The sequence below is a fragment of the Anomalospiza imberbis genome, chromosome Z, assembly GCF_031753505.1.
Source record: "Anomalospiza imberbis isolate Cuckoo-Finch-1a 21T00152 chromosome Z, ASM3175350v1, whole genome shotgun sequence".
Taxonomy (NCBI): domain Eukaryota; kingdom Metazoa; phylum Chordata; class Aves; order Passeriformes; family Viduidae; genus Anomalospiza; species Anomalospiza imberbis.
In genome coordinates this window covers 58,584,107-58,610,953 of record NC_089721.1, presented here as the reverse complement: position 1 = coordinate 58,610,953, position 26,847 = coordinate 58,584,107, and the positions used below count along the sequence as shown (strand labels likewise).

The following is a 26,847-nucleotide window of genomic DNA, read 5'->3' as shown; positions in this document are numbered from 1 at the left end:
TACTAAATGGAAAGCCCTTGCAAATTAAAATAGCCTCAAATGAGTAAACTTTGTATTAAACATTGGATCCTCCATATGGATTTTCTAAAAATGCTTTGTCAGAGGATACTGGACTCTGGCGGCAAGCAGTCTCTGGAGGCCGTAGCAGTCATAGCAGAAGGTGAGAGCCCCTTGCAGGCCCCTTGCTGAACCCTGTGAGTTTCGGCTGCTCCCCCTCTGTCCTGGCATGTGCCTCTCTGTGGGGCCAACCTCTGGCTTTGGCACACATCCACTATTTCAGTGACCACGCAGCTTGGCCTGATGCTACTTCCAGTCTTGCTCTCAGAAGTGACCATCTACAGACAGAGGATTGCTGTTGTGAGCAACATGCTGGGTGGCAGGGTCCCTTGATACAGGACGCTGAGGGGCTTTCCATCACTAGTAACCACTTACGTGGGGAGCAAATCAGCCATGTGCTTGGAACGCTGGAGAATACAGCGAAAGCTGAAGCTGTGGGTCTGCAGCTTTCAAGAAGGCAGTATTGCCCAAGGTGCCTATGCAGATGCACACCACCCGGAGATTGGCAGCAACCTGGATATGGGCTTGGCAAGCACAGTTCTCCTGAGAAGGGCTGCAACCCCATGGCAGTGCAGGCAGGAACCCACCAGCAACTCCTTGATGGAACATGCACCTGTGGAGTGGTTTTTGTATAAGGTGACAAGAGAGAGCTCCAGCTGCAGAACTAAATTCAGTGGGTTTTGGTACTCTGAAATTGAGGCATTTAAGTGAATTAATTAAAGATCTGCAGGAGTACTGCACAGAGTCCTGGTGCCCCCAACCTAAGAAAGACATGCAGCTATTGGAACAAGTCCAGAGGAGGTCCACAAAGCTGCTGAAAGGACTGGAGCACTTTCCCTATGAAGACAGGCTCAGAAAGCTGAGGGCTGTCCAATCCAGAGAAGACAAAGTTGTGTGGAAATCTCATTGCAGCCAGTATCTGAAGGATTGTATAAGAGAGCCAAAAAGGCACTGTCAGGAACTGTAGTGGCAGGACAAGGATAATCAGGTACTCACTGAAAGAGGGGAAATTTAGGTTAGATAGTGAGAGGAAGTCTTTTGCTGTGAAGGTGGTGAGACACTGGAACAAACTGCCCAGGGAGGCTGTGGATGCCCCAACCCTGGCAGTGTTCAAGGCCAGGCTGGATAAGGCCTTGAGCAACTTATTTTAGTGGAAGGTATCCCGGCCCATGGCAGAGAGACTCGGGACTAGATGATCATTAAGGTCCTTTCTAACCCCTTAACGTTCTATGATTCTCTGCAGAAGACACTCTGACGCTCTGAAGGAGCTGTTATTCCTCAGCCGCTCCCTTTGGGAGGCGACTTTGGCTGCTGCCTTGTGACAGGACTGAGACTTCACTGGTTCCGTGGGCAGACGACACGGCGGCCTGAGGCGGCACGGGCGCGGCCGCACGCCAGCCCCGGCCGAGCCCAGCGCGGCTCCCGCCCGGCTCCCGCGGCTGAGGGCACGCGTGGCCCTTGCCGCAGCGGCACCACACGGTGCTGCGCAGGCGCCCGCGCCGCAGCAGGCGGGGCGGAGGCGGCGGTTGGGCCGGGCGGGGCGGCCCGGGCCGCTTGGGCGGTGGCGCGGAGAGCGGCCGCGCAGCCCTTCAGTCCCCGGCCCCACGCAGGGAGGCGACGGCTCCGGCCCGGCCGGCGGCGGCGGCGGCCCGAAGAGGCTTTGGCCGGTGCCCGAGAGTCCCGGGTGGAGGAAGTGGAAAGAAAGGCGTGGAGCCCCGCCGGGCGTAAGTTCTCGCGGTCTGAGGGGAAAGGCAGGATGCCAGCAGAGGGACGGGCGCTGCCAGCCAGCGGGAGGCCGTTCCTCAGTGTCTGCGCGGTGACTGAGAAAGTGTCCCGTCTTCAGCGGGTTAGTGGATGCTTTCTACCTTCGGAGATGTGTGTTCCCCAGGGGAGTGTTTGTAGTCTGCGGAAAGCGAAGCTACCAGGGAGTGCACTCCTCCCTGCGGGAGAGCTGTCCGCATTTCCTCTTTTCGTTAGCCTGGCTAATGATCATCCCTTGTGAGCGTTCTGAAGGAAGTTTCGGTTCGGGTGCTGGAAGAGGTGGTTTGAGCGATGTGTACTGACTTAGTGATGACGAGGCGGCTCGGGTTCTGTTTCCAGTGAAGTGTCCTGCTGTCTGGAGGCAGTGAACCGCCGGGAAAATGTCCTAACTGCTGAATGACCTAATGTTAAAGCAGCTTAACTCAAAAACGATTTTTAAAAAGCTTCGGAAGCTACTGTGAGCTGCTGTGTAGGTTTCTGTTAATGTATCTGTGTTGTCAGCATTACTGCCTTGCAAGTCTGTGTAGTTGCTGACACTAGGAATGGGAAGACTGTAAGGTGTGGGTTGAGGCTGGATTCGGTTTAACCTTTGTACGCCAGTACCTGTCACCTCGTTTAACTTGTCCTCGTGACTGCTCTTCACAATGTAGTCTGGGGAGATGGACTTTATAATATGCTGGTTGCTATTTCTGATATAATTTGACTGTTGTATTGGTATACAACTAACATGTATTATATTGACATGATGTCATTCCCCCGTGATCCTCAGTCTCTTCTTTTAGTGAAATCTTTAATTTTGAATCAACTTTTTAAACTGCCATTCCAAGTTATTTTAAATTTTTTTTCATCCTTGGATGAAAGTGCATACTCCTTGGATGTAGTGCATATACTGTTAATTTTACCTGAGTAGAAAGATAAACTCAGCGGGTTTAGGTAAGAGAACTTTCAAGAGCCATGTTAGCTGAATAAGAAACTGTGTCTATTATTTAAAAGAGACAGCAGACAAAAAGGTCACAAAAATTTTCTCATTGTCTTTTTCATGTCTCTAAAATGAATGTGGCTTGAAACACAGTTGTAGACAGAACTGCATTTTTTGCTGTAATTCTTAATGCTTGAGTGTTTGGGATTTTTTTGTATGATCAGTACTTTACGTCACTAAGAGATTTCTGTGGCACATGACGTCATTTGAAATTGAGTGGCTCCAAAGAAGATATGAACCTCGTGTGTCTTTTTTCTTCTGGCAGGTGGCAATCACGTCTTCTGATTCTTTGAAGCTCAGTGCACTAGCAGCAAAGTCTCTGAAAGGATGAGAAAAGGATGCAAGTGCCCAGTGTAGATTTGCCCATTGCTGTATGGAGATGTGCAGGTTCAGTGTGTGCTACTCCTCCTGGGCAGTGCCTACTACACTACAGACACTGTAGTAGTTGAGCAGAGGGCAGCTGTGAGGGCAGCTGTTGCTGAGGGATTGTTGCAGAATCAGTCAGTGAAACCTGCTAGAGCAGCAAGGGCAGAAATTGCAGGGTTAGGGAGCCATGTGTGTGCGAAGACATGTACTGGCTGTGCTGTCTGTATGGGTGCAGGGACGTGGGTGTACCTGTGTGCGAATATAAGTGTACAGAGCAAGAGGTACAGTTGGGTTAGTGAAGTGCTGAGTGTGTATAAAGTGAAACTGTTCAAGGAAGGGTGCAGAAAAGGACTTGATGCTGTGCCTCCTTGTCTGGCCCTTGTCTGGACCGTCATGAAGTTGGGTGCAGAAAGGGAGAGCCTGAAGTGTGTGTGGTGGCATCTGAAATGTGCTGAGGGATGGTATTTCTCTTCCTTTCGGACTTGGTGTGTTGTTGCCCAGGGTGACTTCCCCAGGAAGGGAAGTGGTGACAGGAGAGGGTCTCTTCTGCAGAGAGCAGTGCAGACCAGCCTTTCACAGGGCCCCTTGTGGCAGCACTGCAGATTTGAGTGAGCCTCACGCAGGTACATGGGCAGCTGTCGCTTGCCTTGGTGTGCTGTGCCTAGAGCTGGAGCGTCTTGAGGAGCGTGAGGTGACCTTCTCCCGAAGCACTGGCTCTGCTCATGTTGCACATTAGCTGCGGGTGGGCGAGGATGAGGCATTTGAGGTGCACCAGTGTGCTGTGCTCAGTGTTGGACTGGAGGCTGCGTGCAGCACACGCTTTGAAAGAAGGGTTGTTGCTGGGTTGTGTGAGGGCTCCGTGCGGCTTTGGTCCACGGCCGTGGCAGGGAGGTTCCTGTGGCAGGAGTGTCCCTGCGGTGGGCGAGCGCCTGGGAGGAGGACGCCCAGCTGGGAGCACAGAGCCTGCCCTGCAGCACTTGTGCCTGGCGCTCCCCAACATCCCATGAGCATAGCTGGGTGTTCCTGGAGAAGTGCCAAGTGTGTGCAGGCCTGTGAGCTGGGGGGCTGGGAGGGCTTTGGGTAGGGTTAGCTCTGGCCTTGAAACCGCCTCCTGCACTGCCCAGACTTCCTGGGCCAGAGTCCTGGCGGGAAGGTTTCTGCCACCATTTTGTGGGAGGGAGATGCCATTTTGTTCAATGGTGCAGCTCCTGCTTCCTTGTACCAGGAAGTACTCAGATATCAATAGATTTATATGCAGCACATGCATGGGGTAGGTAGATAGTTTGAGTTGTGTGTATGAAGGAAAGAATAGTAGATTTGTACTTAGATACACTAAATATATACCTTTCTAGAGGTATATGAATGAGACATTTGTAATAGTAAAATCATAAGCCTGAGGTAGCTAAAGCAGTCTTTCTTGAGAGCTGATGGAATGAATCTGTAGATGTGGATGAAATGCATTGCACAAAGATAAAAAGCAGGTTCAGGCCTTCTGCTTTGGGTGGCTGTAGAAAAAGCACTGAGCTGTTCAGGGAGCGGGCAGGAGGCGTCACAGAGCACTGGGATGTGCCTGAGGGCTGTGGAACTGTGTTAAGTGGCCACCAGGCCGGCCTCAGCAAGCACCATATCACGTCCCCCGAACATGGATCAAGGTCTGTCCCTCGATCCAGGCTGAGAAGGCTACATGCCCAGGCAGAGCCCAGTGGGATGGTCATGCAGTGCATATCCCTGGGGCCGGCTCTGGGCATCCCATGGCCCTACCAGACATGAGCAACACAGGCTGAAAAAACAGAAGGCCAGAACAAAATCCCTGTGTCAGAGGATCACGTGCCTGGGGACTTAAGTTGTGTTTTCTCTCTGAAGATTCTGTGGAGTCGAGGAGTTGTACGCTTGTGGGTAAGATGTTGCATGCTCCAGATGCATGCTGTTTCTGTGGTGGAGTTGCAACGTGGACATTGGTGCAGGTGCTGGCTCAGGGGCACGCGGAGCTGCTCCAGTCTCTCTAGAGGGACCCCCCACACCACTGAGTGTGGGGTGCTGTGACAGGGGGTGGTGGTTGTGCCCTCTCTCACTTTCAGTGGAAGTTTTAGCTCTTCAGGTAGTAAGGTGTCATCAAATCACAAAATATCCTGAATTGGATAAAATGACCCACAGGATCATCAAAATCCAACTTCTCACCCTGCACCCTGTTTGAAACTAAACAAATCACACCATGTGCCTTAGACCATTGTCCGAGTGCTTCTTGAACTCTGTCAGATCTGGTGCTGTGACCACCTCTGTCGGGAGCCTTTTCTAGTGCTCAGTCACCCTCTGGATGAAGAACCTTCTCCTGATATCCAGCCCAAACCTTCTCTGACACCACTTTGGCCATTACCTTGGCTCCTGTCACTGATCACAAGAGTGTAGATATCAATGTCTGCTGCTCCTCTTACCCTCACAAGGAAGTTGTAGACTGCAATGTGGTCTCTCCTCAGTCTTCTCTTCTCTAGGCTGAACAGACCAAGTGACTTCAGCCACTCCTCATATAGGTTCCCCTCACAGCCCTTCACCATGTTTGTTCCCCCCTTTGGACACTCTCTTGACAGCTTAATGTTTTGCTTATACTGTGGTACTCAAAACGGCCAGCACTTGAGGTAAGGCCACCCTGGTGCACAGCAGGACAATCCCCTCCCTTGCCTGGCTGTGATGCAGTGCCTGATGCACCCCAGGACATGGGTGGCCCTCCTGGATGCCAGGGCACTGCTGACTCATGTTCAGCTTCCCATTGGCAGGACCCCCAGCCTACTTTCCAGAGTGTCTCTCTTTCCCCAGTTATGCACACATCCAGAATTGCCCTGTCCCAGGTACAGTATCCAGTACTTGTCTGTGGTGGATCAATTCCTTAGCAGCACCCACCCCTCTTCTGTGCATGTGGCCTCTCGTGATTGTCTGGCAGAGCCAACCTGTGCATGATGGCTGCTGCGCTCCTTTGTCAGCACTTTTTGACAATGTCATGCCCTGTATGCTACATACCACAGTATGCTTGGCTTGCACTACCATGGCCCTACAGTTCTACCCAGAAGTATCACAGTCTCCAGAGATGAGCCACTGAGTTGCTGTATTCTGGCTTGTTGGGGGAGGGAGCTTGAATAGTAAAAGCCAGTGATTTTAGCCTGTGTATGTAAAATTTTTTTTTCCCTTCTTTTTATTTTTTTGGGGCCAGGGGTATAGGTGAAGATGCAGGAACCGGAACTTGTTGCAAAAGCCTTGCGAGCTGTTCTTCATGCCTTTAAAAATGGCATACGTTTGTCAGAACTTCAGAGTGAATACAGATCCCTGACCAATGAGTTGATTCCCTTCAGGCATCTAGGATATGACACACTGGAAGGCTACTTGGAGAGTATCCCAGGAGTGGTCAGAATGGAAGAGAACAAAACAGGAGAGGTAAGAATCAGTTACTGTTCAGAAATGGCTTTTGTGTTTGCAGAATGTTCTGTTTCATAGCCTTACCTCCTTTTGTGCTGTGGATTTCTGTAGCATGCATATGGTGCACTAATTCTGGGAGAGGTGGAAGCTGTGACATAAGATACTAAGTCCTCCTTATTTTCCTGCCTCTGCATTCCAGACCCGAGGTTATGTATGCAAAAGGTGTAAAGTTGCAGGGCTTTTTCCTGGAAATATGAGTTCTGTGTGGAAAGATCACTTGTGAGACTGTGGAGATCTGGCCCCTATCTCAGCATTTCTGACTTTGGAGGAGATACTAGTGGCTTGTCCTGGGACCTTAAAGAAGGTTAACTTGTGTGTGTTAATCATCTCTTCTCAAGTGGGGTTTAGCATAATTTTTTTCCTACAGTAAAACTCTTAGGTGCTGTTGCTTATAAGCCTGACAGTGCTTGCTTTGGACTTAGGATTCTTGTTTGTTATGGATTGCAGTGCAACAGGACTGCACATATGTGCTGAGCTGATGAAGAGCTCATATAAGTGAGGTGCCTTGCTGCAACATTTACAAGCGCCTCAGCTTGGCAAGTGTACAAGGGATAAAGAGTTGTCACACAGATCAAGAAGGAGAAGCAGATCTTATCAGAGGATTGGTATAGTAGAAGAGTTGTCCCTTATTCCTTGCTCTTGCTGCACTAGCCTGTATCTCCTGGTGGCTACCACCTTGGAAGCAGCTTGCTAGGACCACAAACCTCCTTGCCCAATAGTCTGGACTTCCTGGTCTGAAGTCAGAATGTGTTCTCTTGATAGCTGGTGTAGCTGTGTGAGTTGCAGATGATCTGCGTGGCAAGCTTGAAGCCGCTCCCTCATTGAAGCTATGGTTCTGAGTTCCTGAAGTCTTTGTAGCCTGAGGCAGAGCAAAAAGCTAGGTGGATGTTTGGCACAGTGTATGGCTGTCGTAGCAGGTCTGAAGAGACAGGACTTAAGGCCAAGCATCCTTGTTTGCTCAGCTGGATCGGGATGGCATCTGTGAACTCAGAACTAGTTCTCCCTCATCAGCTGTGTGTTGAGAATACAGTGAGAGGTATCCTGGGTTTTGTCCTAATACCTGGAAATGTGGCTGTTTTTAAGCAACAGGTTGGTTCCCTTTCTGCATATTTACATCAGAATTTGCCCTTCTACAGCAGACAAGGAAGTTTGGGATTCTTTTTCTCCAAAGCCTGCCTTAGCTGCAGCTACATTAGTAACAGGATTGCAGGTACCTCAGGTCTGGGAACATTTGTGATCCTGCAATTAAGTGCTTCCTCGTGGTGGTTCTGGCAGATAGCCATCTGTTTCTAACTAGGGCCTTGCAGGGTGTAATCTGGTATCCTCCCATTCCCTTGAGAGCCTTGTTTATCCACTAATGCGATGGGTGCTCAGAGCCTTGTGAACTCTTGGATAGCACAGGGGGCAGTGAATTCTTTGCGGCAGCTGTTACAAGAGAGTGAAATGTGGCTTTAGGAGGTGAAAAAGGCAAAAGTCAGGGGTCTTGAGGTTCTTGAGGAGGACTCACTCTGGTTCAGAAGTGCTAACTGTGTTCTGCATGACTGAAACAGCTGAGAGGAAGTGACTTGTTGAACACCTGAGAGGCAGGAAAAGTGCAAAGACTGAGCCCATCTTGCTGTTTGATGACCCTCCTGTTGCCACTGTCCATAGTGTGGACATGGCAGACATTAAGCAGAGAGCAGCGAGCATGATTATGTACCAATGTGGGCTGCTTAGCTACCTGGGACTGCTCCCATATGCTTTCTTGTTACAGGCTATATGTCATTATAAGCCTGTTCTCTTTCACCTCTCTCCAGAATACTTGAGTTTCAGTATAGGCTGATACCATAGCTCAGAGTCCACACAAGGCCACTGCAAGGGCACGCAGTCAGCCAGTCTCTCTTCATGGCTCTGGAGTACTCTGACCTCCAAAATGTCTGTCAAGACCCTTCCCTCTTCCTTTAACCCCTTGGGGACAGTGGGGCAGGACAGCAAAGACGTGCACATCCAGGGGTCTGGTAGCAGTGAATGATCATGGCTGCAGTCTAGATAGTCTTAAAATTACTTTCCTTACTGCTAGGTCAGCTGTCTAAGATGTACCACAAGAAATGCATTCAAAAAGGAATAGTATAAGGTAGGCAGTAAATAATACAAATTAATCTTGAAATGCCACATGTTACATGCTGCCTTAAGTGTTTGTGGGAGGTGAATATTAGATAGGTAACTGAGGCTGAACAGACATTATCTTGGGAAGGAAATTATATAAATTGTTCTTTGTTCCTCTTGATACTGAACACTAATTTAGCTGTCTTAAATGTGGGAAAGATTAAAACTGATTACTTTTTCTTTATGCAGTAGCTATGTCCTCCAGTTTCCACAGAAGATGAGAATTAAGTTCAGTATACAGAAAGCACTGCAAGGGGACTCATTGAAATACTGTGCACCTGTAACAGGTGGTTGCATAATTTCAAGGAACCCTACTTTGCTTTGCTTTGTATTAATTAATGAGAAGTGTGGTGTTGCACTTTCGTCAAAGAAAACTTTGACTTCTGCTTGAATAGTTAAGCCCCTTCAAAATGAGAAATCTGAAGACTGCTTTGTTCTGCTCATATACCCTATCCCTTTTTACATCTGAATTCATTTTAATTCAAACCATTTTGTTAAACTTTGTCACTGTGAAACAAGGGAAAGAAATGCAAAATAAAAATTATTTAGAACATTAGTGACAGGAAAAACCTGAAATGTACCAAAGATGTGAAAATGTGCATTTATAAAACTCTGATAAACTGTATAGGGGAAAAAAAAACCCCTTTATATTGAGACCTTGAGAGCAAAGGTCAAGTGATCCATCCCATGCCAAAGATGTGAAAATGTGCATTTATAAAACTCTGATAAACTGTATAGGGGGAAAAAAAAAACCCTTTATATTGAGACCTTGAGAGCAAAGGTCAAGTGATCCATCCCATGCATCCAGTCCTGTTAGCTAGGACTTTGAAGAAGGCTCTCATACACTTTTCTGGAAGTGGCACAAATGGGCACCTCTCTGAAGTGCCAGTACATGACTATCCACAGTTTGGGCTACAACCAGAAGAAACTGGAGATCTTACTGTTGTTCAGGGCTGTGATCTCATTTGAGGTCAGGGGCAGTTGTTGCAACAGGTCACACAACCAGCATGCTGCTGTGGATTGACTGGCTGCTGAGGAGTTATGGGTTGCAGTGGTAAACAGGAGGAGTTCCTGTGAGACCTTCCAAGTTTGGGAGCAGCGAGGATGCCAGGAGCTCTGTCTTGGGACAGATGATGAGACAGGAAGAGCTTATGAGTAGTGGACAGACCAGTGTATGGGCAATGTAGTGGCTATCTGTTACAAATAATTTAAATGGGAAGAAGCGGTAGACAAAACAGATGATGCCTTCTTTTGACAACCACATGAGAGACTTGGACCACTGCCATACCTGCTGTATGGACAAGACATCCAAGTATGAGCAATACAGGATGTTTCAGGGGTCTGCTTCTCCCAACATCCTGACACATGCAATGAATCAGTGAAGAGAGGTGCTCTGCTGGACACAGTCCTTGAAAACAAGGAACGACTGCAAATGTAAAGGCTGGGAAGAACCCTGTCTGTGGCTAGATGGTGTCTGTGAGCCTGAAAGGAGGGAAACCAAGCAAAGACTAGAATCAACAGTGCAGGACTTCGGGAGAGCAGACTTTGGCCTGTTCAGGAATCTGCTTGGAAGACTCATGGAATACAGTCCTGAAGAGAATGATTCAGGAGAGATAGTGAGCTTACAAGGATTGCCTCTTCCTTTCATTTCAAGAATGGTATGTTCCAATAGCTGGGGGGAAAAAGCAAAGGGAGCAGGACCACTGACAAAACTGAGCCATAAATGCAAGCATGCATGAGGTGGGAGCAGGGAAAAGCAGCCTGGGAGGATTATACAGATGCTGCCTAAACAAACATACACGGACCTGAGAAAGACTGCATTTACTATTCATTATTTGAAGACCAAGACAAAGTGCTATCCCCTTGAGAACAGCTCCCAGAGCACGGCCAGTTCTGAGCCAGTGGTTCCAAAGCAAGTCCTTAAAATAGCTGATTAAGTGTACAGGCAGTGGGAGGAAACAAGGACAGGGATACAGGGACAACAGAAAAACTGGAAGAAAGAAGGTACAGCAAATTAAGACCTTCAGCCTTTTGCTGTGTTTCATTTCACTAAAGCCTTATTAAGTCCATGCTCAAACTGTTGAGTGCAGATTGTTGCACAGACATCTGTGAAAGGGTGAAGAGTGAAGGATTTCAGGTTCACCTTTCACAAAGATGGGTTATGACTCAGGTACAGGCTGTTGTATGACAAAGTCTCTATCTTAAGCAAGGTTGAAGGAGGTACATGTGATTGAAGGAGTGCCTAACTTAAATCTACCATTATAAGCATGCACACAGGAGGTAGGAGCCAAATTGGGTGAGCTGGAAGGGGTATAGATATACTATGGAAATAGGCGGAGGAAAATGCAGGGCAAGGAGGTCTTAACCTTGCTGGGGAGGATTAAGATAGGGAACATTTGGAAAAACTGAACGTGCCTAAGTCCATGAGTTTATTGCAGTGCACTCACAAGTATCAGTTACCATGGAAAGGTTATGGTAATTTGTGGGAGGTTCTTGAGGACTGAAAGAAAGCACCACCCTTCACCGGGAGGGGTGGGAATATCAGCATGATGTTGAACTGTTGGAAAGTTGTTGAGTGTCTAATCCTGGAAAGCTGTTCCAGCCACTTGAAAGACAAGAAGGCAAGTCAGTATGGATTTGTGAAGTGAAAATCATATGTTATCAAATAAATACCCTTCCAAAATGAGATGATTGGTTGAGTTGAGAGCATTGGATGTAGTTTAACTGAATTTTGGTAGGGCTTGTAGTATCTTCTTCCATAACAGTGGCACAAAACCTATTGGGAGACCACTTAAAAGTGGTGTGCCCTGGGAGTAGATGCTGAGGAACTGCTGTCTAACATGTTCATGAATGACCTAGGTGATGGTCATCCTCAGAAACTCTGTAGATGACAGGAGAGACCTGATAGAGCAGATGAATGTGCTTGTTGTTCAGAGGGATTTCCAGAAGCTAGAGAAATGGAGCATCAGGAACCCTATGAAGTTCAGTATACGGAAATGCCAAGTCCTGCACATGGGGAAGAAAAACCCCATATTCCTGTATAGTTTTGGGGTTGTCCAACTGAAAAGTAGCTTGACAGAGAAATGCCCTGGAGTTCTGGTGGGTTCAGAGTTCACAGTGAGCAGGGTGCCATTTGTAACAAGGGAGACCAACAGCATACTGGGAAGAGTTGTCAGTGCTCTGATGGGGGTGATAATTCTCCTCTGCTCAGCAGCAGTGAAACCACATCCTTTTCTAAGATTCCCAGAACAAGACAGGCATGGCCACACTGAAGCAAGTTCATGGAATGATTGTGAAGATTATGAAGGGACTGGAACGTAACATATCTGATGCAGGGCTCAGAGAGCAGGGATTGTTTGTGCTGGAAAAGAGAAAGCTCAGGGAAATCTTATCCTTATGTCTGTTTAAGTGACTAAAAAAACCATGGAGCCAGGTTCCATTTCCAGTTCTCACTGGTATTCAGTGAACAGACAAGAGACAATGATAGCAGAGTGAAATAAAAGCAGTCCCATGTAAACATTAAACTGCCCACTTTTTTTACAGTTAGCCTGGCTAAACAATGGAAGAAGTTGTCCAGAGTGGTTGAGAGTTCTTTGTCCTTGAAGATAATCCACCACCTGACGAACTAGTTGATGCTGCTTTGAGCAAAGATGCTGTATCACATGGATTGTAGCAATGTTTTCCAGCCTTAATTTTTCTGTGATTCCAGGCATTTAATCACTACAGTGGTGACACTTCGGGATTGCTGTTTTTATCAGTGCTGACTGTGCAGCAGGCACACTATCTGATTTGTAAGCAGGAGCCCCTGGAGTAGGAGAGCTCTCCCTCAGAAGGAGAGACCCTTCCTGTAGTGGCTCTGTGTTGAGCCAGCCCAGCAAAGGTGCTGGGTGTGCAGCAGAGGAGGAGGAAGAGGAGGGGGAAGGATGAGCTGGAGGGCACTGCTGGAGGGGTTGCCTGGTTTCTAGTGTCATCATCCATTGCCTAGGTTTTCCTAGGCTGTGTGGGTCACCCTGGGACACTTGAGAAGATCCCTGGAAGAAGCTGTTGCTGCTTGGCAATCTCTTGCTTTTGTTCTTTTACTGCTTTAATTGCCCTGTCTTGATTGTGAGAAAAGATCCTTTTTGGAGCTGCTGTTTACTAAATTTCAGAGGTGCTGGTGAAGTCTCTGAGTTTCTCTTGCCCTGCTCCTGTGCAAAATGGCCAACTCTGATGTTCCCTGGGGGCCATAGCTAGCAAGGTAGCAGTGCTGGCCCCATGGCACCATTGAGAAGGGGCCCTTTCACAACTTCTACCACCACCACAGAACATGGCTGAGACCACAGACGTCCATTTTTAACTTAGTGCTTTTGGCGTAACTGTCTGTGTCATTATGGAATCCTGGAGGAGTACTCACCCAGCTGCCTTTGCAGCAGTTGAATGGCCCAAAAGTTTGGGCTTTCATCTTCTTTTCAGGCAAAGTGCATGCTAGGCACATGGTTTAGTGTCTTGCCAAGGCCAAGTTCCTGTATCCATCTACAGGATGGCCTGTAGTGATTGGATGTTGAGGCAAGAGGCCATGAAGTTGGGCAGGGGGATACCTGTGGCCTTGTCCAAGGTTGGGCTGTTGTTGGAGGCCAGCCCAGTGCCTGTGATTGGTGCAGCCAGGATAGTTGTGCAGTTTCTTTGGTAAGTGTGGCAAAGTCAACCCTGCTCCAAAGAGTCAGTGTGGTGCCAGAGCCTCTAGTGAGCCTTGGCAGGAGGAACAAGGACAGGCTGCAAGCCCATGGCTTCCCAGAGTTATAAAGCAAGATTGTGGGACTGTGGGATGGTAGTTAGAAACCAGGCTGTTTCTCAGAAAGGCCCAACCTAATGTGGAAAGGTGATGGAAAGGCTCTGGCTGTCTGGTTTGTTGATTTCACAAAAGGTGAGTGAGATCTCCAAGACCCATGTCTGCTGTGGGAGCCTTTCCTGAATTGCCTGCTGGCCTGCATGATTCAACAGTTACAGGCTTGGAAAGGGATACAAGTGGTTCTGAGGGCTGTGAATGGGCATGGGTCTCACTGACTGCTTTTTCCCCTGTCCTCTTCCTGCTCCTACAAGGTCATTTGCCATGCTGTTAGTTGCAGTGAAACTGTACAAGTTGCTCAACTGGTGGCCCGACAGAGGAGTTCCAAGAAGAAAACAGTCCGTCAGGTGAACTGTCAGATGAGGCTGAAGAACACATCTCCAGTCAGTTTATCAGGTAAGCCATAGGCAGCTCTAAAGGGCCTTTATGAAAGAACTGTGCAGCTGCTGCAGCAAAAGTCTTGGCTGTGAGGGTGTGTCACCTACAGCCACGAGTTACAGCGTCCAAGTGGAGAGTTCTTGGGAGGATGAGTGTTCTTGACAAAGGTGCTTATATCTGAAAGCCATGATCAGAGAGGAAGCCCTTTTCAGGTGTGTATGTAAGGTGTGAATGATCTTGGAAAACAAAGTCCTTGTAGCATGCTTGGCTTCACTTTCATGTGCTCCTGTTTTTGCGAGAAACACAGTTGAGATGCAGGCAAGAAATGTGGCAATGAGCCTTCCTGTTCTTTAAGGCTGGCCTTGGCCTATTGTGGGTGGGAGGATTGAACCATTCCCTCACACTGAGAAGGAGTACGTGTAGCATCAAATGTGGCTGTTTCAGAGACTCCTATTGTTGATGCCAGTGCCACAAAAGTTCTGATGCCCATTTTCGCCTCTTTTTACCTCTTACCTTTTGCATAGGCTTCTGTAGCAGTGTTTTCCTAAAATGGGGATTGGGTTTTCCTCACTGGTGTTCTATTGTGTGAGTGTGGAATTTGGCCCAGGATTAAGCCCAGGCAGGACCCATTTGCTTGCAGATTGGCAGCTTGGAACAACAGTGGGTTTCATAGTTTGTGTGTATTCCCCTGTTGTCTGTAATGAAGTGTTTGCTGCTTCTTGCTTTTCTACAAGGATGCCAGTTGGGAAGCTGAACTAGTGGCTCATATCCCAGTTAAATGATAGGGATTATAAAGGCAGGTCAATTCACTGTCTTGCACATCAATCCCCTTGGAAGTGTTTGAAACCTCCAAAATTGATCCAACATGTAAACAGTAAAGTGACCAAGAGCTTGATTATCCCAGTGTGGCCTAAATGTTGGTGTGTTCCTCTGTGGATGTAACTTGGTCACCTCTGCTGTGTGGTGGGAGTTCAGGTACCCACAAGCCAGAGTAGCAAAGAAACCCTTTGGATGGCAGTGTGCCACAGGAGGTGCCTGGGGAGGTGGAGGTAGACTGGGTGGAGAAGAATGCTACTCATGGCTGCATCTGCAAACTCTTTAGGAAAGCCCAAAGGAACTTTGCGACAGCCCCGGTCTTTGAACATGCCAGAAGAAGGCGGAAAGAGGCCTGTTCCTCGCCTGCCCCGAGGCAGAGAAGTGTCATGTGGAGGTATGAAACCTGTTGTGGAGAGTGCCCGATCTGCCTTGCCTTCAGCTGCTGGGAGTGGATCACCTAAAGAAATCCCCATGCAGAAGCATGTCACTGTGGTCAACAGGTCAGTGTGTGTGTGTGTGTGCACAAGTGAGGGAAAATTAAGTGATGGACCCTTGGATGCTGCTATGCAAGCAGTGCCTTTTGGGATCCAGTGGGAATCCAGCCCCTACCCGTGCAGCAAGTGAAGTCTGAATGTGGGATGGTACCCAGGAAGGAGACAGATGATGTTTTGCCTTTCTTGGTGCTGCCATAGCTAGCCTGTGCTCTTGCCTGTTCCCATGTTTTCTGGAGAGAAATGTGGCCAAAGTATCACAGCAAAGGAGTGTGGAGATGTTGCCTAGGCCCAGGAGGGAGCTGTTTTGGCCAGTGTGACAGAAAGCATGAGAAGCAGATTTGTGTGTAGGGGCAGGTGATGTGTGTGTTGAGGGTGGCGGTTTTCTGCAGGTGGCTGCCCTTTCCCTCTTGCCTGAATTCTGTGTTGCAGCGTCAGTGTTTGTGCCCCTTCTCAGCGTGCTCGGAGCCAGGGGCCAGCTGACCATGTTTGGGTGAACTGAGATGAGAGCTGGAGCTGCAGTTCTGCTGGGTTGGCAGTACATGCTGCTTTTCAGCCCCATTTGAGCCTCTCTAATCCGGGTGGCTTAGTCAGCTGCTGCCCCATCATTTCTTTCTGTGTTGTTTTCGGCTGCCCTGGGCTGTCAGCTGACGGTTGCGAGAAAGTGTTTGCTGTTGCTCATTGTGGCTGTGCTAAGTCCACCGGAGCTCTGATTGTGGTGGTAATCCTCTGCAGGGGGAGGACTCCAGCCCGGGCTGGGTTGGAAGTTAGCCTGGCACTGAATGGAAACAGCAGTGGTGTGCCACTTCCACAGTGGCGTAGCTGTGAAGTGGCCCAGAGCAGCACAACAGCTTAATCCTGCTGCAGTGCCTGCTCTTTCTGGAAGATCCACAGAAAGCAGGCACGTCCTGCCACACTCCCCTGCATGAGTTCTATGTACCATTTGCAGTCTGTTGTCCAAAGGAGAGAAGGACCAAGCCATCCTGCTGTGACTCAGAAATGTAGGAGCAGCTGTGCTTGGGCCTTCCCTTTTCTGTGTGTGCAGATGAGTGCATATTTTTAAGTGGCACTTCTCTAGAAGGCAGAGGCACTTTGCCTCAGGCAAAGCAAAAAGAGCACTTAGAGTTTTCTCCAAGTTAGTTACTGTAAGAAAATACAGGAAGTATTTTATAGCAGTTAAAGATTTGTAATGTGTGAAATAAAATTAGGTAGATGTTACCCCTCTTCTGGCTATTCCTAATGTAGTCTGCTACATCTTGTATTATCTTTGTTCATCTCTGGCAGTCTCTCCTGAGCTCCTTTTAGGTAAGTTTTCTGCCTTTCTTTCTGTTGTCTATTTCTGCCCTGCGCTGTAGGAGAAGCTACAAGCAAAATCTGCTTTGGGCCATGTATTTTTGGGGGAGGGGACATCCTGTGCTTTTGCAAAGAGTCCAAATACTAATCCTGTTAGCTTGAGTACACAGTGAAGAGAGAGTTCAGGGAGATGCAATTCATATTCCGTTTGAATACGAGGTTGTATGTGACTGGATTAATTTGTTAATTTATTTCAACTTGGCCAGTTTGAAGCAGGGCTGGCAAGATCCATGTGTCCTTGCTGCTGGGGACATTTTGTATCTCCTGAACCATTGTAGTTGCTTGCACTTTGGGAATTGCAGGAGGGAAAGCTTCTTTGAGCCAGGAGGTCCTGACTTCAAAAAACAGTGTGCAGTGAGTGGAGTTAAGAGCAGCATCCCCAAAAAATCCTGGGCTGACAACAGCCTCATAGTTATCTGGTACAGGCTTGAGGGCTCTATTCCACCAGGGGTGTCAGCACTTGCCTATGAGAGTGACTGAGCCTTCACAGCTCAGGTTGACTGAGACAAGACCTGAGGGTGACACACTGTTTCTACCTCACTTCCCAGTTTGGAGTGAGCTGTTACCTGTGTGCAGTTTTTGACTTTCTGTTACCCACCCTGCACCTCCAGGTACCCACATTGTAGGAAAGGACACCCATGCTGTCATGATTGCACATAGGGATCTCTGTTTTCTCCTTTTCTGTTGACCATCTGTACTGCAATGGCACATGCATGTTCCTTGCCTTGACACAATGTCCTGCCAGTGACAGACTTTGTTTGGATGCTGACAGGTATTGGTGCTCCACCTGGTATCATGTAGTAAAGCTCCTCAATGAGGCTGGAAATGGTGGTTTTCTTGAGACTGCCAAAGTCTGTGTCCAACCTCTGTAGCACTTTGTGATATTCTTTGCAGAAATTTTTATGATCACCGTTTCAGGGGCTTGCCCCTGTGTAGCATTTGGTGGAAAGGGAACAGGTTGTTTGTTTTCCCAATTCTGTCACACTCACATGACAACAGAGAAATGCTGAAGGTAATTGTCTGAGGCTTATCTGTATAGCAGCAATCTGAGGTTATCCTGATTATGTTGCTGTGGGCCCTCAGAAGTGGGGAGAGACCTTGCTGGTAAGGCTAACTGCAGAGATCCTTGAGGCTGGAAGGCAGCAGCATGGATGAGAACAGGTTCAGGTGCTTGGTGACCCCTTGCTTGAAGCAGCAGAAGCCATTTGCTGTTTGCCACCACCAGGCCTTGCTGCTTAGATAGCACTGTCCAGGGGCCAAAGAGCAGATTGGGGTGGCATGGGCCTTACCAAGGTAAGGCAATTGGCAGGGAAGAGCATTGCTCCCCTTCACTGTGAGGCAGTGATGTGTGGCAGTGAGACGTGACTAGCTACTTAGCTGGAACTACGCATGGGGACTTGGCAGGCCTGCATAGCTGGTCAAGCATTTGTGAAGGGCCAGGCTGCTGGTGTGGCTAGGAGACCTCTTGCTGAGAGCACGCTTCTAGCAGCTGAGGAACATGAGACCTTGCAAGCAGCTGAGTTGTCCATACCCGCAAACTGGAAGGAAGCCTATTGGCCCTGGCAGTGTCTGGCCATATCCCATCTCACTGTTGGAGACGTACAACCGTCATGATCTGTGTGAGCAAGCAGCACCTCACACGATACTTGTCTGATTGCAGCACTCAAAACTGGTGATGGCTGGGCTCAAAGCTGAATTCAGCACCACGTTGTGGGAAACTGTTGAACCAAAAGTTTCTACAACAGAAAGCACAGGAAGATCCTACATAAAGTCTCTTAATACTCAGAGCTTTTACATGCAGCAGAAGGGAGTCATCCGTCCTCTGTTCCAGGTTCCTTTCCAAGGTGTTCACATGGCATGGCTTAAGCAGGGAATATCTGCCCTGTTCCTCACTGGAACTTGCCTGCAGTTTTGGCTGGCCTACCCTGCAGTCACGTCATTTGTGTCGCCTGATGTGAGGCTTAAGGTGATACAAGTGTGTATGGCGTGGAGGACTAGAACATAGCTATGGGTTCCTGTTGTCAGGCAGGGGTAGCAAGACAGTCTCCACTACCCATGGAGCTATTTCACAGGATTGTTTTGATTTCTGTGTAGCAAAGATGGTAGTCTCTTTTGAGTGTGCTTCCATTAAGAGGAATTTTTAATCTTGCGTATCTGTTCAGCTTAGAGTTGTCCATACTGGTAGGTACACGTACAAAGTGGGATCCTGGATTTCTCGTAGAATCTGCATGGGCAGCCACAGCCACCTTCTAAGAAGAGACTGCTGCTGCTTTGTGTGGGCATCTGGGCTGTGCCCAGAAAGTAAGAGGGTTTTTCTGTAGTGCAGATGAAGTGTTGTAAGACAGGCTTTTCAGATACCTAGCAAGTGCTAGGTGTGAGTGTAAGTTTTGATTTTGTGTGGGTGGCTTTGCTTTTGTACTTTCTGAGTTTCGTAAATGTGCTTGTAGTGCTCCTGTTTTGTAAATTACTGGTCTGGGCAGTACGTATCCTCATAGCTAGTACTGTGGGACATGACTCAGAACAGAAGTATGGTCTTTGGTACAAGTGATATCCCATAGCTGATGGAGGAGCAATGGGTTCATCTAACAGGGACAGCATAAAAGCAGGGGAGACAGCATAAAAGCAGGGGAGATGAATTAATATTAAATCTTTTTAACATGCTTCTTAGAAGAGATGTGAATGTGGGATGTCTCTTTCTGATTCATGGATATGCTCTGATTAAAAGTCAGTGTAATGACACATAGGGCTACTTGGTCTTGACTTCCTGTTGCAACTAGCCACAGCATCATACTTGAACTACTGTCCTACCTTCTCAGAGTCCAGGTGAAGCTGTGAAAATCATCTTTGGTGTTTCTGCAGCTGCTGAGGTTTATGGCTTGCTCCACTGTTCTCTCTGAATTCCAGAACTGGCCCCTGGGCAGAGATCTTCTGCAAAGCCTACTCAGTGCATGCGCAGAATCTGCTCTGGTCAGGAGATGCCTGGTTCAGAGCAACCTGCAGTGCTATGGTGGGAGATGCTGCCTAGTCTTTGAATTCCCTTCTCCAACTCTCATTCCCTTTTGCTTGCAGTGTATGTAATTACTCCACAGCTGACTTTTTCCCCCAGTCTTTGTGAGCTGCACTGCACTGTGCCCTCTTCAGTGTCAGGAGCTCATTTTGGTGTCTGAATTCCCAAGTAAATGCTGCTGCTCTCTGGGGGACCCCAGAAGAGCACCTGTAAGCACGATATTTGTGTGCTTTCAGTGGGAGAGATCTTCAGAGAAGAATCTGTTAAACAGTGTAACCAACAACATCCATAGAAGGACCTTGAATGCCTGTGTGTTCCTAGATGCTTTCCTTTTGCTAATGTCTATTTACTGTGTTTTGTTTCTCACAAAAATAAGAAAAATGAGTAAAAACTAGAAACCACATGTTGATCTGTCCTGTTACTGCTGATCAGGACAGCACTTACTTCCTGACAAGGACATTGTGATTACTCATCTTGTGCAGTAAGCCTTCTAGGAGTGTATGGAATGTGTGGAATGCATTTTATTTTATGTATAAGTCTTAAAAGCAAATGGAATGTTATTTAGAGACAGAAGAGTGATTCTAAGCAATTTGCTTTCCAATTTTAGATCTGAGAAGAGACTGACTGTCCCACCACGTTTTCAAAAGGAGTTGCAAGTTCACCTGTCCAGAAGCTCTTCCACAGAGTCAAGTGGTATGCCCATTAAGAAATTATTTGTTGACTACTCAGAGTAGGTGTCATCTTAAATCCATCTTAGTAGTTGTTTTGAATGAAGATGGGTTTGGATGAGGAATCAAGTTCTGTGAGTGAACATTTTCACTCTTATTTCATTGTGCTGAGGAAATGTGTGTTTGCTTGTCTGTCTCTCAGTCTTCTAGGAAAAACATTGGGCAGTAAGTGTCAAAGCCAATCACAAAGCCAGTGTGAGGAGTTTGGAAACAGGAGGAGTAAGCTTAACTTCACCAGGGGGGTAGGAATCTGGTATAAGGATGAAATCCTGGCTTTCAGGAGTAAGCAGCATTACTGATGTATCTGTCCAGCAAATACTCTTTTGCCTGCGTGGCTTAATAGTTGTGGAGCTGATGGGCTTGCAAAATGATGGTTGCTTTCTTTGAGACTTGTCAGCCTGATTTGTGAAGCTTCAGGTCTTGTAGCAAATACACCCCACCAAAGGGAGAAGAGGAGTAGAGATGAGGCAGCAGGTGAGCTAGGGATGTGAACCTGTGAACCGCCCCCTGGAATAATGACTGCCTAGTTCCTACACACAATGTATGAAACTGCCCGGAGCAGCTGAGCAGTCGTCACTTTCCTTGCTCCACTGGAGGGCTTCCTTGGATGCAGTAGCAGAGAAAAGCTGCCTCCTGGGTGGAGACTTTTCCTCAGGACATATCTTGGACTGAAAGGCAAATCATTGGTCTGATTTGTACACCCATGTGAAAATAAAAGAACGTTCTTGGTTGTCGTGCAATATCTTTGTGGTGTTTGTACTCACAAAGAAATTATCTTGTGCCTCTCTTGGGATACTGCCTTAGTGCACTGTCTCAACTGCACTGGGGCTGACGGTTCCGTATCCTCTTCCAGAATCCTTTCAGGAGGAACATGTAGCAACATCTTATGAAAATAACTACAGTGATTGAAAATTCATCTTTAGGTAGTTATTTAATGTCTGAGATTTCCATAGTTCTTTGCAATAGGAAGTGACTGAACCAGCCATGCTGGGCAGGAGAGCCGCATTTTAGAGCTGGTGCTGTGCTGGCAGCTCCCATGTTTAGTTTTTAAATACGGAGGTAATTATCTGTCTTTCTGTTTGTCGGGCTGTGTTTACTTCAAGGCTGCAATATTTTTTTAACAGATAGCTTGAATACCTCCACTGCAGAGACACATATTGTTGCCCCTGGCTCTTCTGCTGCCGATGTCCATGAACTTCAAAGTCGCATTAAGGAGCTGCTGAACAAGTACAGCAGCGGTGTCAGACTGTCAAAGATGCCTCAGTTATATCGGGAAATGTACTGGGAGGACCTTAGCACAGAAGTGCTCTATCAGCTTGAGAACTGGCCTCAGGTGTGCACAGTAAGTATTGAGCCATTTTTATGGAAGAAGCCAGTACCCTATAGATTTCTGAGTGTACATTTGCCAAAATGAACCTGCATTTCCCTTCATGCTCTGTAGCAGTGACAAAAAACCCCCACAGCCCCACCACTCCACTCCCAAATTGTAACCATGCCTTTAGAAACCCCAGAAAATCACTGTTGGCTGGACTAGTGTTTTGAACAAGGAAGATCAGCCTTCGTGGTGTTCTGGAGCAGGTGCTTGAGGTTGCTGACTTGCCACCTTTAACTAACCCCAGTACTGACAGTTCTAATAGCTGATGACAGGTGATCTCCATGCCATGTTTGTTGGTTTTGGTCTGGGTATTTTCCCCAATTGGTTTTTATGCTTTTCCTTGTTATTGTGTTTACTTCCTCTTAAAGCTACAAGCTACCAACATCCGTTGTGAACAGTCTGAGGTCTAACTGCATTTATCTTTCTATAGACTTTTCCAGAGGTCTTTCTCACATCTTAAACCAAGGAATTTTGCTGTTCAAGTTAGGTTTATGATGCAATACTAGATGAAATTGAAGAGTGGTAATGCTGGGGGGAGAGATTACAGCTAAGCCCCTTTCTGCCCTCCTTCTGATGGCTGTTACCCCTTGATTACAAGGGTGTCATTGCATCTCTTATTAGGAACTGGTATCTGGCTCAGTGTCCACTTAGAGGTCTGACACTAGTTGCCATCACCATAGAGTGGAGGGGCTTCAGCTGCTGTACTTCTATCTCTTCTGCATTCACAGGTCATTTATGGTGTCATGCAACTTTGCATCAAGGCTTTGTTTAGCTTTACTTTAACAGGCCAGTGATATCAATGAAGACTTTCAACTTCTTTGGTATCTGTCAAACTGTGGCACAGAAGAGTATTGAAGTAATAAGAATATTTGTCTTCTTGAAGTACATTTTTATATGTCCTACTAAGTCTTTCTCATGTAAAAGCATTAAATGCCAAAAAAAAAAAAAAAACTGAGTTGAATAACTGCTTTTCAGGAAGAACACCATTTGCATGAATGTCTGGTATTCTCACAGATATATAAAATGTGTTTGTAACACCTTACTACAGATACTAGAAATGCATGCACTCAGCAGCAATTTGTTTTGATGGTTCATGATTGGTTCCTGTGTTATCTACAGAGCAAGCTGCAATGTCTTGAATTGCTTAATTCATGCAGCAAATTTTAGTCTTCTTTGTAGCTAATGTTCCAGTCAGTCCTGTTCATCCAGGATCTTTGTTCTGTGTTCATTATCAATTTGCTTGTTATCTGTTGGGTCTATCTCTTTCATTCTAGCATGCAAATAAAGTCATTTAAGCATAAATAAGCACTGATTAAATCCATGGAAACATTGTAATACAATGGGCACAGTACAAAAGCAGTCAGAACTATCAAGTTATCTTGGCACAATCAGTCTTATTGTACAGAACTATTAATGAGTTTCTAAAGCCTGTCTCAGTTTATTGACTTATAAAATTGTAATTATGGCTCAGGCATGGAGAAGTTTGAACTGGGACTTCTTATATGAAAGCTACTATATATCTCTTAAATATAATCAGTTCCTGGTTCAAACATATTGTCTGCAGATGTACAGCTTTGTAGAACCTTTGAAATGCAGAAGACAGACTGTACTCGCCAGTGAAAGTAAAGATATCTTATATCTGAATTATTTCTGTCATGGTTTCATATACTGGGAGTGTCTGCCAGGCTCAAAAACATGCCTGGTGTTTCTTTTATTATCTTCTTAAAAAAGAACATTTTTTTGTACAATCTTTGTACTCATTCTGATCAGTGTAGCATAGTTACAAACCAGCAGACAGCAAACTTACTACACTTTCAGCGTCTCCAAGCTTTTAATATGAGGACTGTGCCTTGGAGAGTATTGCTTCTGAATAACTTTGCATCTCTAAGACTTCTGTTGGAAAGGAAGGAATTTCATCTAGGAAATTGTAATTTCCGTGTTTTCACAACCATGGGTAATGGACATTTTTCCTATTTAGTGAGTTCAAGTCTCCAAATATCACTGTAAGTTGCAGGTTGATGATCTTGTTTTCAGTCTTCACCATTCAGGCAGGAGGTACTGAGGCTGCCTTTGTCTCCATTTGTCTGTTACCTTCCCTCTCTAGTTCACCTTGGTTGAGCATCTTACTTGTAGCAATATATTTTGCACAGCTAAATGCAAAAGTACAAAGTTACCAAGTAGTGGCTAGCAGTCACAGATTGTAGCCCGGCCTTCATGAGCAATGGGGCTGACACTAAATATGCTTAGAAGTCTTTGTTGTCTAGACAGACCTCAGCCAGGAAAAGAATCTACTTCAACAGCTCTGGGCAGATCCAGAGTGTTGCTGAATTGTTTGCTTTCACCTCCAGCACTTGTGCTTTGATAAACATGATGCCTGGCAGTGACCCTCCCACCTTCACCTTTTTTTATCAGAAATTTTTACCTTTCTGTTTGACTAATTACTTGGTCATGTGTCTTTGAGCAGCTAGTGATCCCTATTTTAGACTTGCAACTTCTGTCTAATTTCTTATCCTTCTACGTATTTTTGTCACAAGTCTTTCTCACAACTTAGTTGTTTTCTTACAATTCTAAACCAAAGTTACATAGTTTTACTGTGTTTGAGCTCAGCCTTGAATCCTTGGGATGCAGGCAGCTGAACCACTGAGGGGGAGAGAGCGTTGCAGCAGAGGTGTGAGAGGCATGGAGGCATGTAGGCATGTAAATTTAAAAGTTCTTTTATTTTTTGGTAAGTCACAACCAAAAATTAATAATATTTTTATTTGGTACTGGCAACATGACAAAATGGTTCCCTTTGCAGTCTAAATATAAATCTCCTTACTGAATTGTATGTATGTTTAAGGGATTTTTTCCTTTTACATGCTCAGCTCTCCTCAGTTGCTTGAACTCTGTGAGTAATTCAGGCATGATGTGATGGTGATACAGATATGGCAGTGCAAGAGAAGCCTAACCTCTTAAATCTTTTCTCAAAACTTTTGCTTGAATTTTCACGGTTTTTTTTACAAAAACTTTTATAGAATTAGGCAGTCCTGGGACATTGGGGAATGTCCTTGCATGGATGTTTAGTTGGTTTAAAGACTGGAAATGGAGAAAGCCTGGAATGATTTACTTTCAGAAAGGCAGGAAGTGGGATTCCTCAGGGGTAACACTTAGGCATATGCTGGTCAGAATTGTAACAAGTGAGTTAAAAAGGATGCAAATACAAGTTCAGCTGGCTAATAATACAGGGCTGTTCAGAGTTATAAAGACCAGGAATCTTTGAAGAGGTATGTAACCTCCTCATACTGTGTTTCTGACCCATAAAATTTCATTGTAATCTTAATTATAGCCATGGACAGAAAGGACTTTCCCTACATTTTAAAAAAAATGGGGTTTTTTCTGTGTGGACTTCGAAGCTTGAGAAAAAGAGATCTTGGCATTTATAGTAGCTTCATGCAAATATTGACTTTGTATGGAAAAATGCAAGTGATAAGTATTTGCAAAACAAATAGAAAAGGAGTATTTCAGTTGGAAGGAATCTATCAGTGATCATCTAGTCCAATTGCTTGACCATTTCAGGAATGACTAAAAGTTAAAACTTATTATTGAGGGCATTATCCATATATCTTTTGAACACTGTCAGGCTTAGGCCATCAACCAAGAAGCCTGTTCCAGTGTTTGACCACCCCCTTGGTAAAGAAATGCTTCCTAACATCAAGTCTGAACCTCCCCTGACAAAGTCCTCTGCCTAGGAGGCCTTATTTCCTAGTTGACTCACTGAGTACTTGTGACCAGAAGTTATTTCCTACAAACTTCACGCATTTCCAAGATTTGCATGTCACAGCAGTACAGTGTTTGCAGTAGATGGTCTGGGAAGTTGCAATCTCCAGTAAGAACAAGATACCAACCCAGAGATTTCTCCTAAATGCCTGTTGGTAGCAGATTCTACACCACTCCTTTGAAACCAGGGTCTCTCACCCATGTCATTGCTAATGGTAAGGGCTGTGCAGTCTAACCCCCCCTTTTCATACAGTGAAACTCCTCCACATTGCCTGTCCTGCCCATCCTTCCTGAAGAGCCTGCAGCCCTCCATCCCAGCATGTCAGGTGTGGCACTTGTTCCACTAAGTCTTGCTGACACCAAAGAAGTCATAGTTCTGGGAACTAACCAGTGTTTGTTGTTTATCCTGTTTGTTTCTCATACTGTGTGTGTTTGCGTTCAACAAGTATTTCAGATGTGCTCCAAGATCAAGTCCAACTCTCAGCCAAACACCTCATTGTCAGCCATGGCACTGGTTGTCAGTCCAGTCATTTATTGAATATCTCCAAGGATGGTGACTTGACCACCTCCCTTGGCATTCTGTGCATTGCCTGACCTTCTTTTCAGTGAAGAAATTCCTCTTAATCTCCAACCTGAACCCTGCCCCTGGTGCAGCTTGAGTCTGTGTCCTCTTGTCCTGCCACTGGTTGCCGGGGAGAAGAGATGGACTCCCGCCTGGCTACAGCCTCCTCAGAGGGAGTTGCAGAGAGTGATAAAGTCACCCCTGAGCCTCCTCTTCCTCAGGCTGAACAACATCTGCTCTTTCAGCCACTCCTCATAGGATTTACCTTCTCCAGCTCCAATCCTTCACCTGCTCCTTCACCCTTCTCTGGACTTGCTCCATCATCTAAATGTATTTCTCATCATGAGGGGCCCAGAACTGGACACACAACTTGAGGTGTGCCCTCACCAGTGTTGAATATTGAGGGACAATCACTGCCCTGGTCCTGCTGGCCACACTATTGCTGATACAGGCCAGGATACAATTGGCCTTCTTGTCCACCAGGTGCTATTAACAAGCATCCCTCTTTTTGCTGGGCAGCTTTCCAGGCATTCTACCCCAGCCTGTAGCACTGCATGGAGTTTTGACCCAAGGGCAGGACCTGACACTTGGCCTTATTGAACCTCACACCTTTGCCCTTGGCCCATTGATCCAGCCTGTCCAGATCCCTCTGCAGAGCCTTCCTGCCCTCCAGCAGGTCAACATTCCCACACAGGTTGCTGTCATCAGTGAATTATGCTGAGTACAGTCGATCTCATACAGATCATCAATAAAGATTTTTAACAGGATTGGGCCAAATACTAA

General features: G+C 46.5%; 1 protein-coding gene across 1 annotated transcript in view; it reads left to right on the top strand.

Annotated features, from left to right (window-relative positions):
• The first annotated feature begins 6,370 nt into the window (after positions 1 to 6,370).
• TDRD7 (tudor domain containing 7) overlaps positions 6,371 to 26,847 on the top strand; it is a 42,315-nt gene continuing 21,838 nt past the window's right edge. Inside the window, exons 1-5 of the mRNA XM_068176503.1 lie at positions 6,371 to 6,586; positions 13,853 to 13,994; positions 15,079 to 15,292; positions 20,251 to 20,336; positions 21,496 to 21,713. Of these exons, the coding sequence (XP_068032604.1) occupies positions 6,380 to 6,586; positions 13,853 to 13,994; positions 15,079 to 15,292; positions 20,251 to 20,336; positions 21,496 to 21,713 (867 nt within the window). The 5' untranslated portion in view covers positions 6,371 to 6,379. The remainder of the gene's footprint in view (positions 6,587 to 13,852; positions 13,995 to 15,078; positions 15,293 to 20,250; positions 20,337 to 21,495; positions 21,714 to 26,847) is intronic.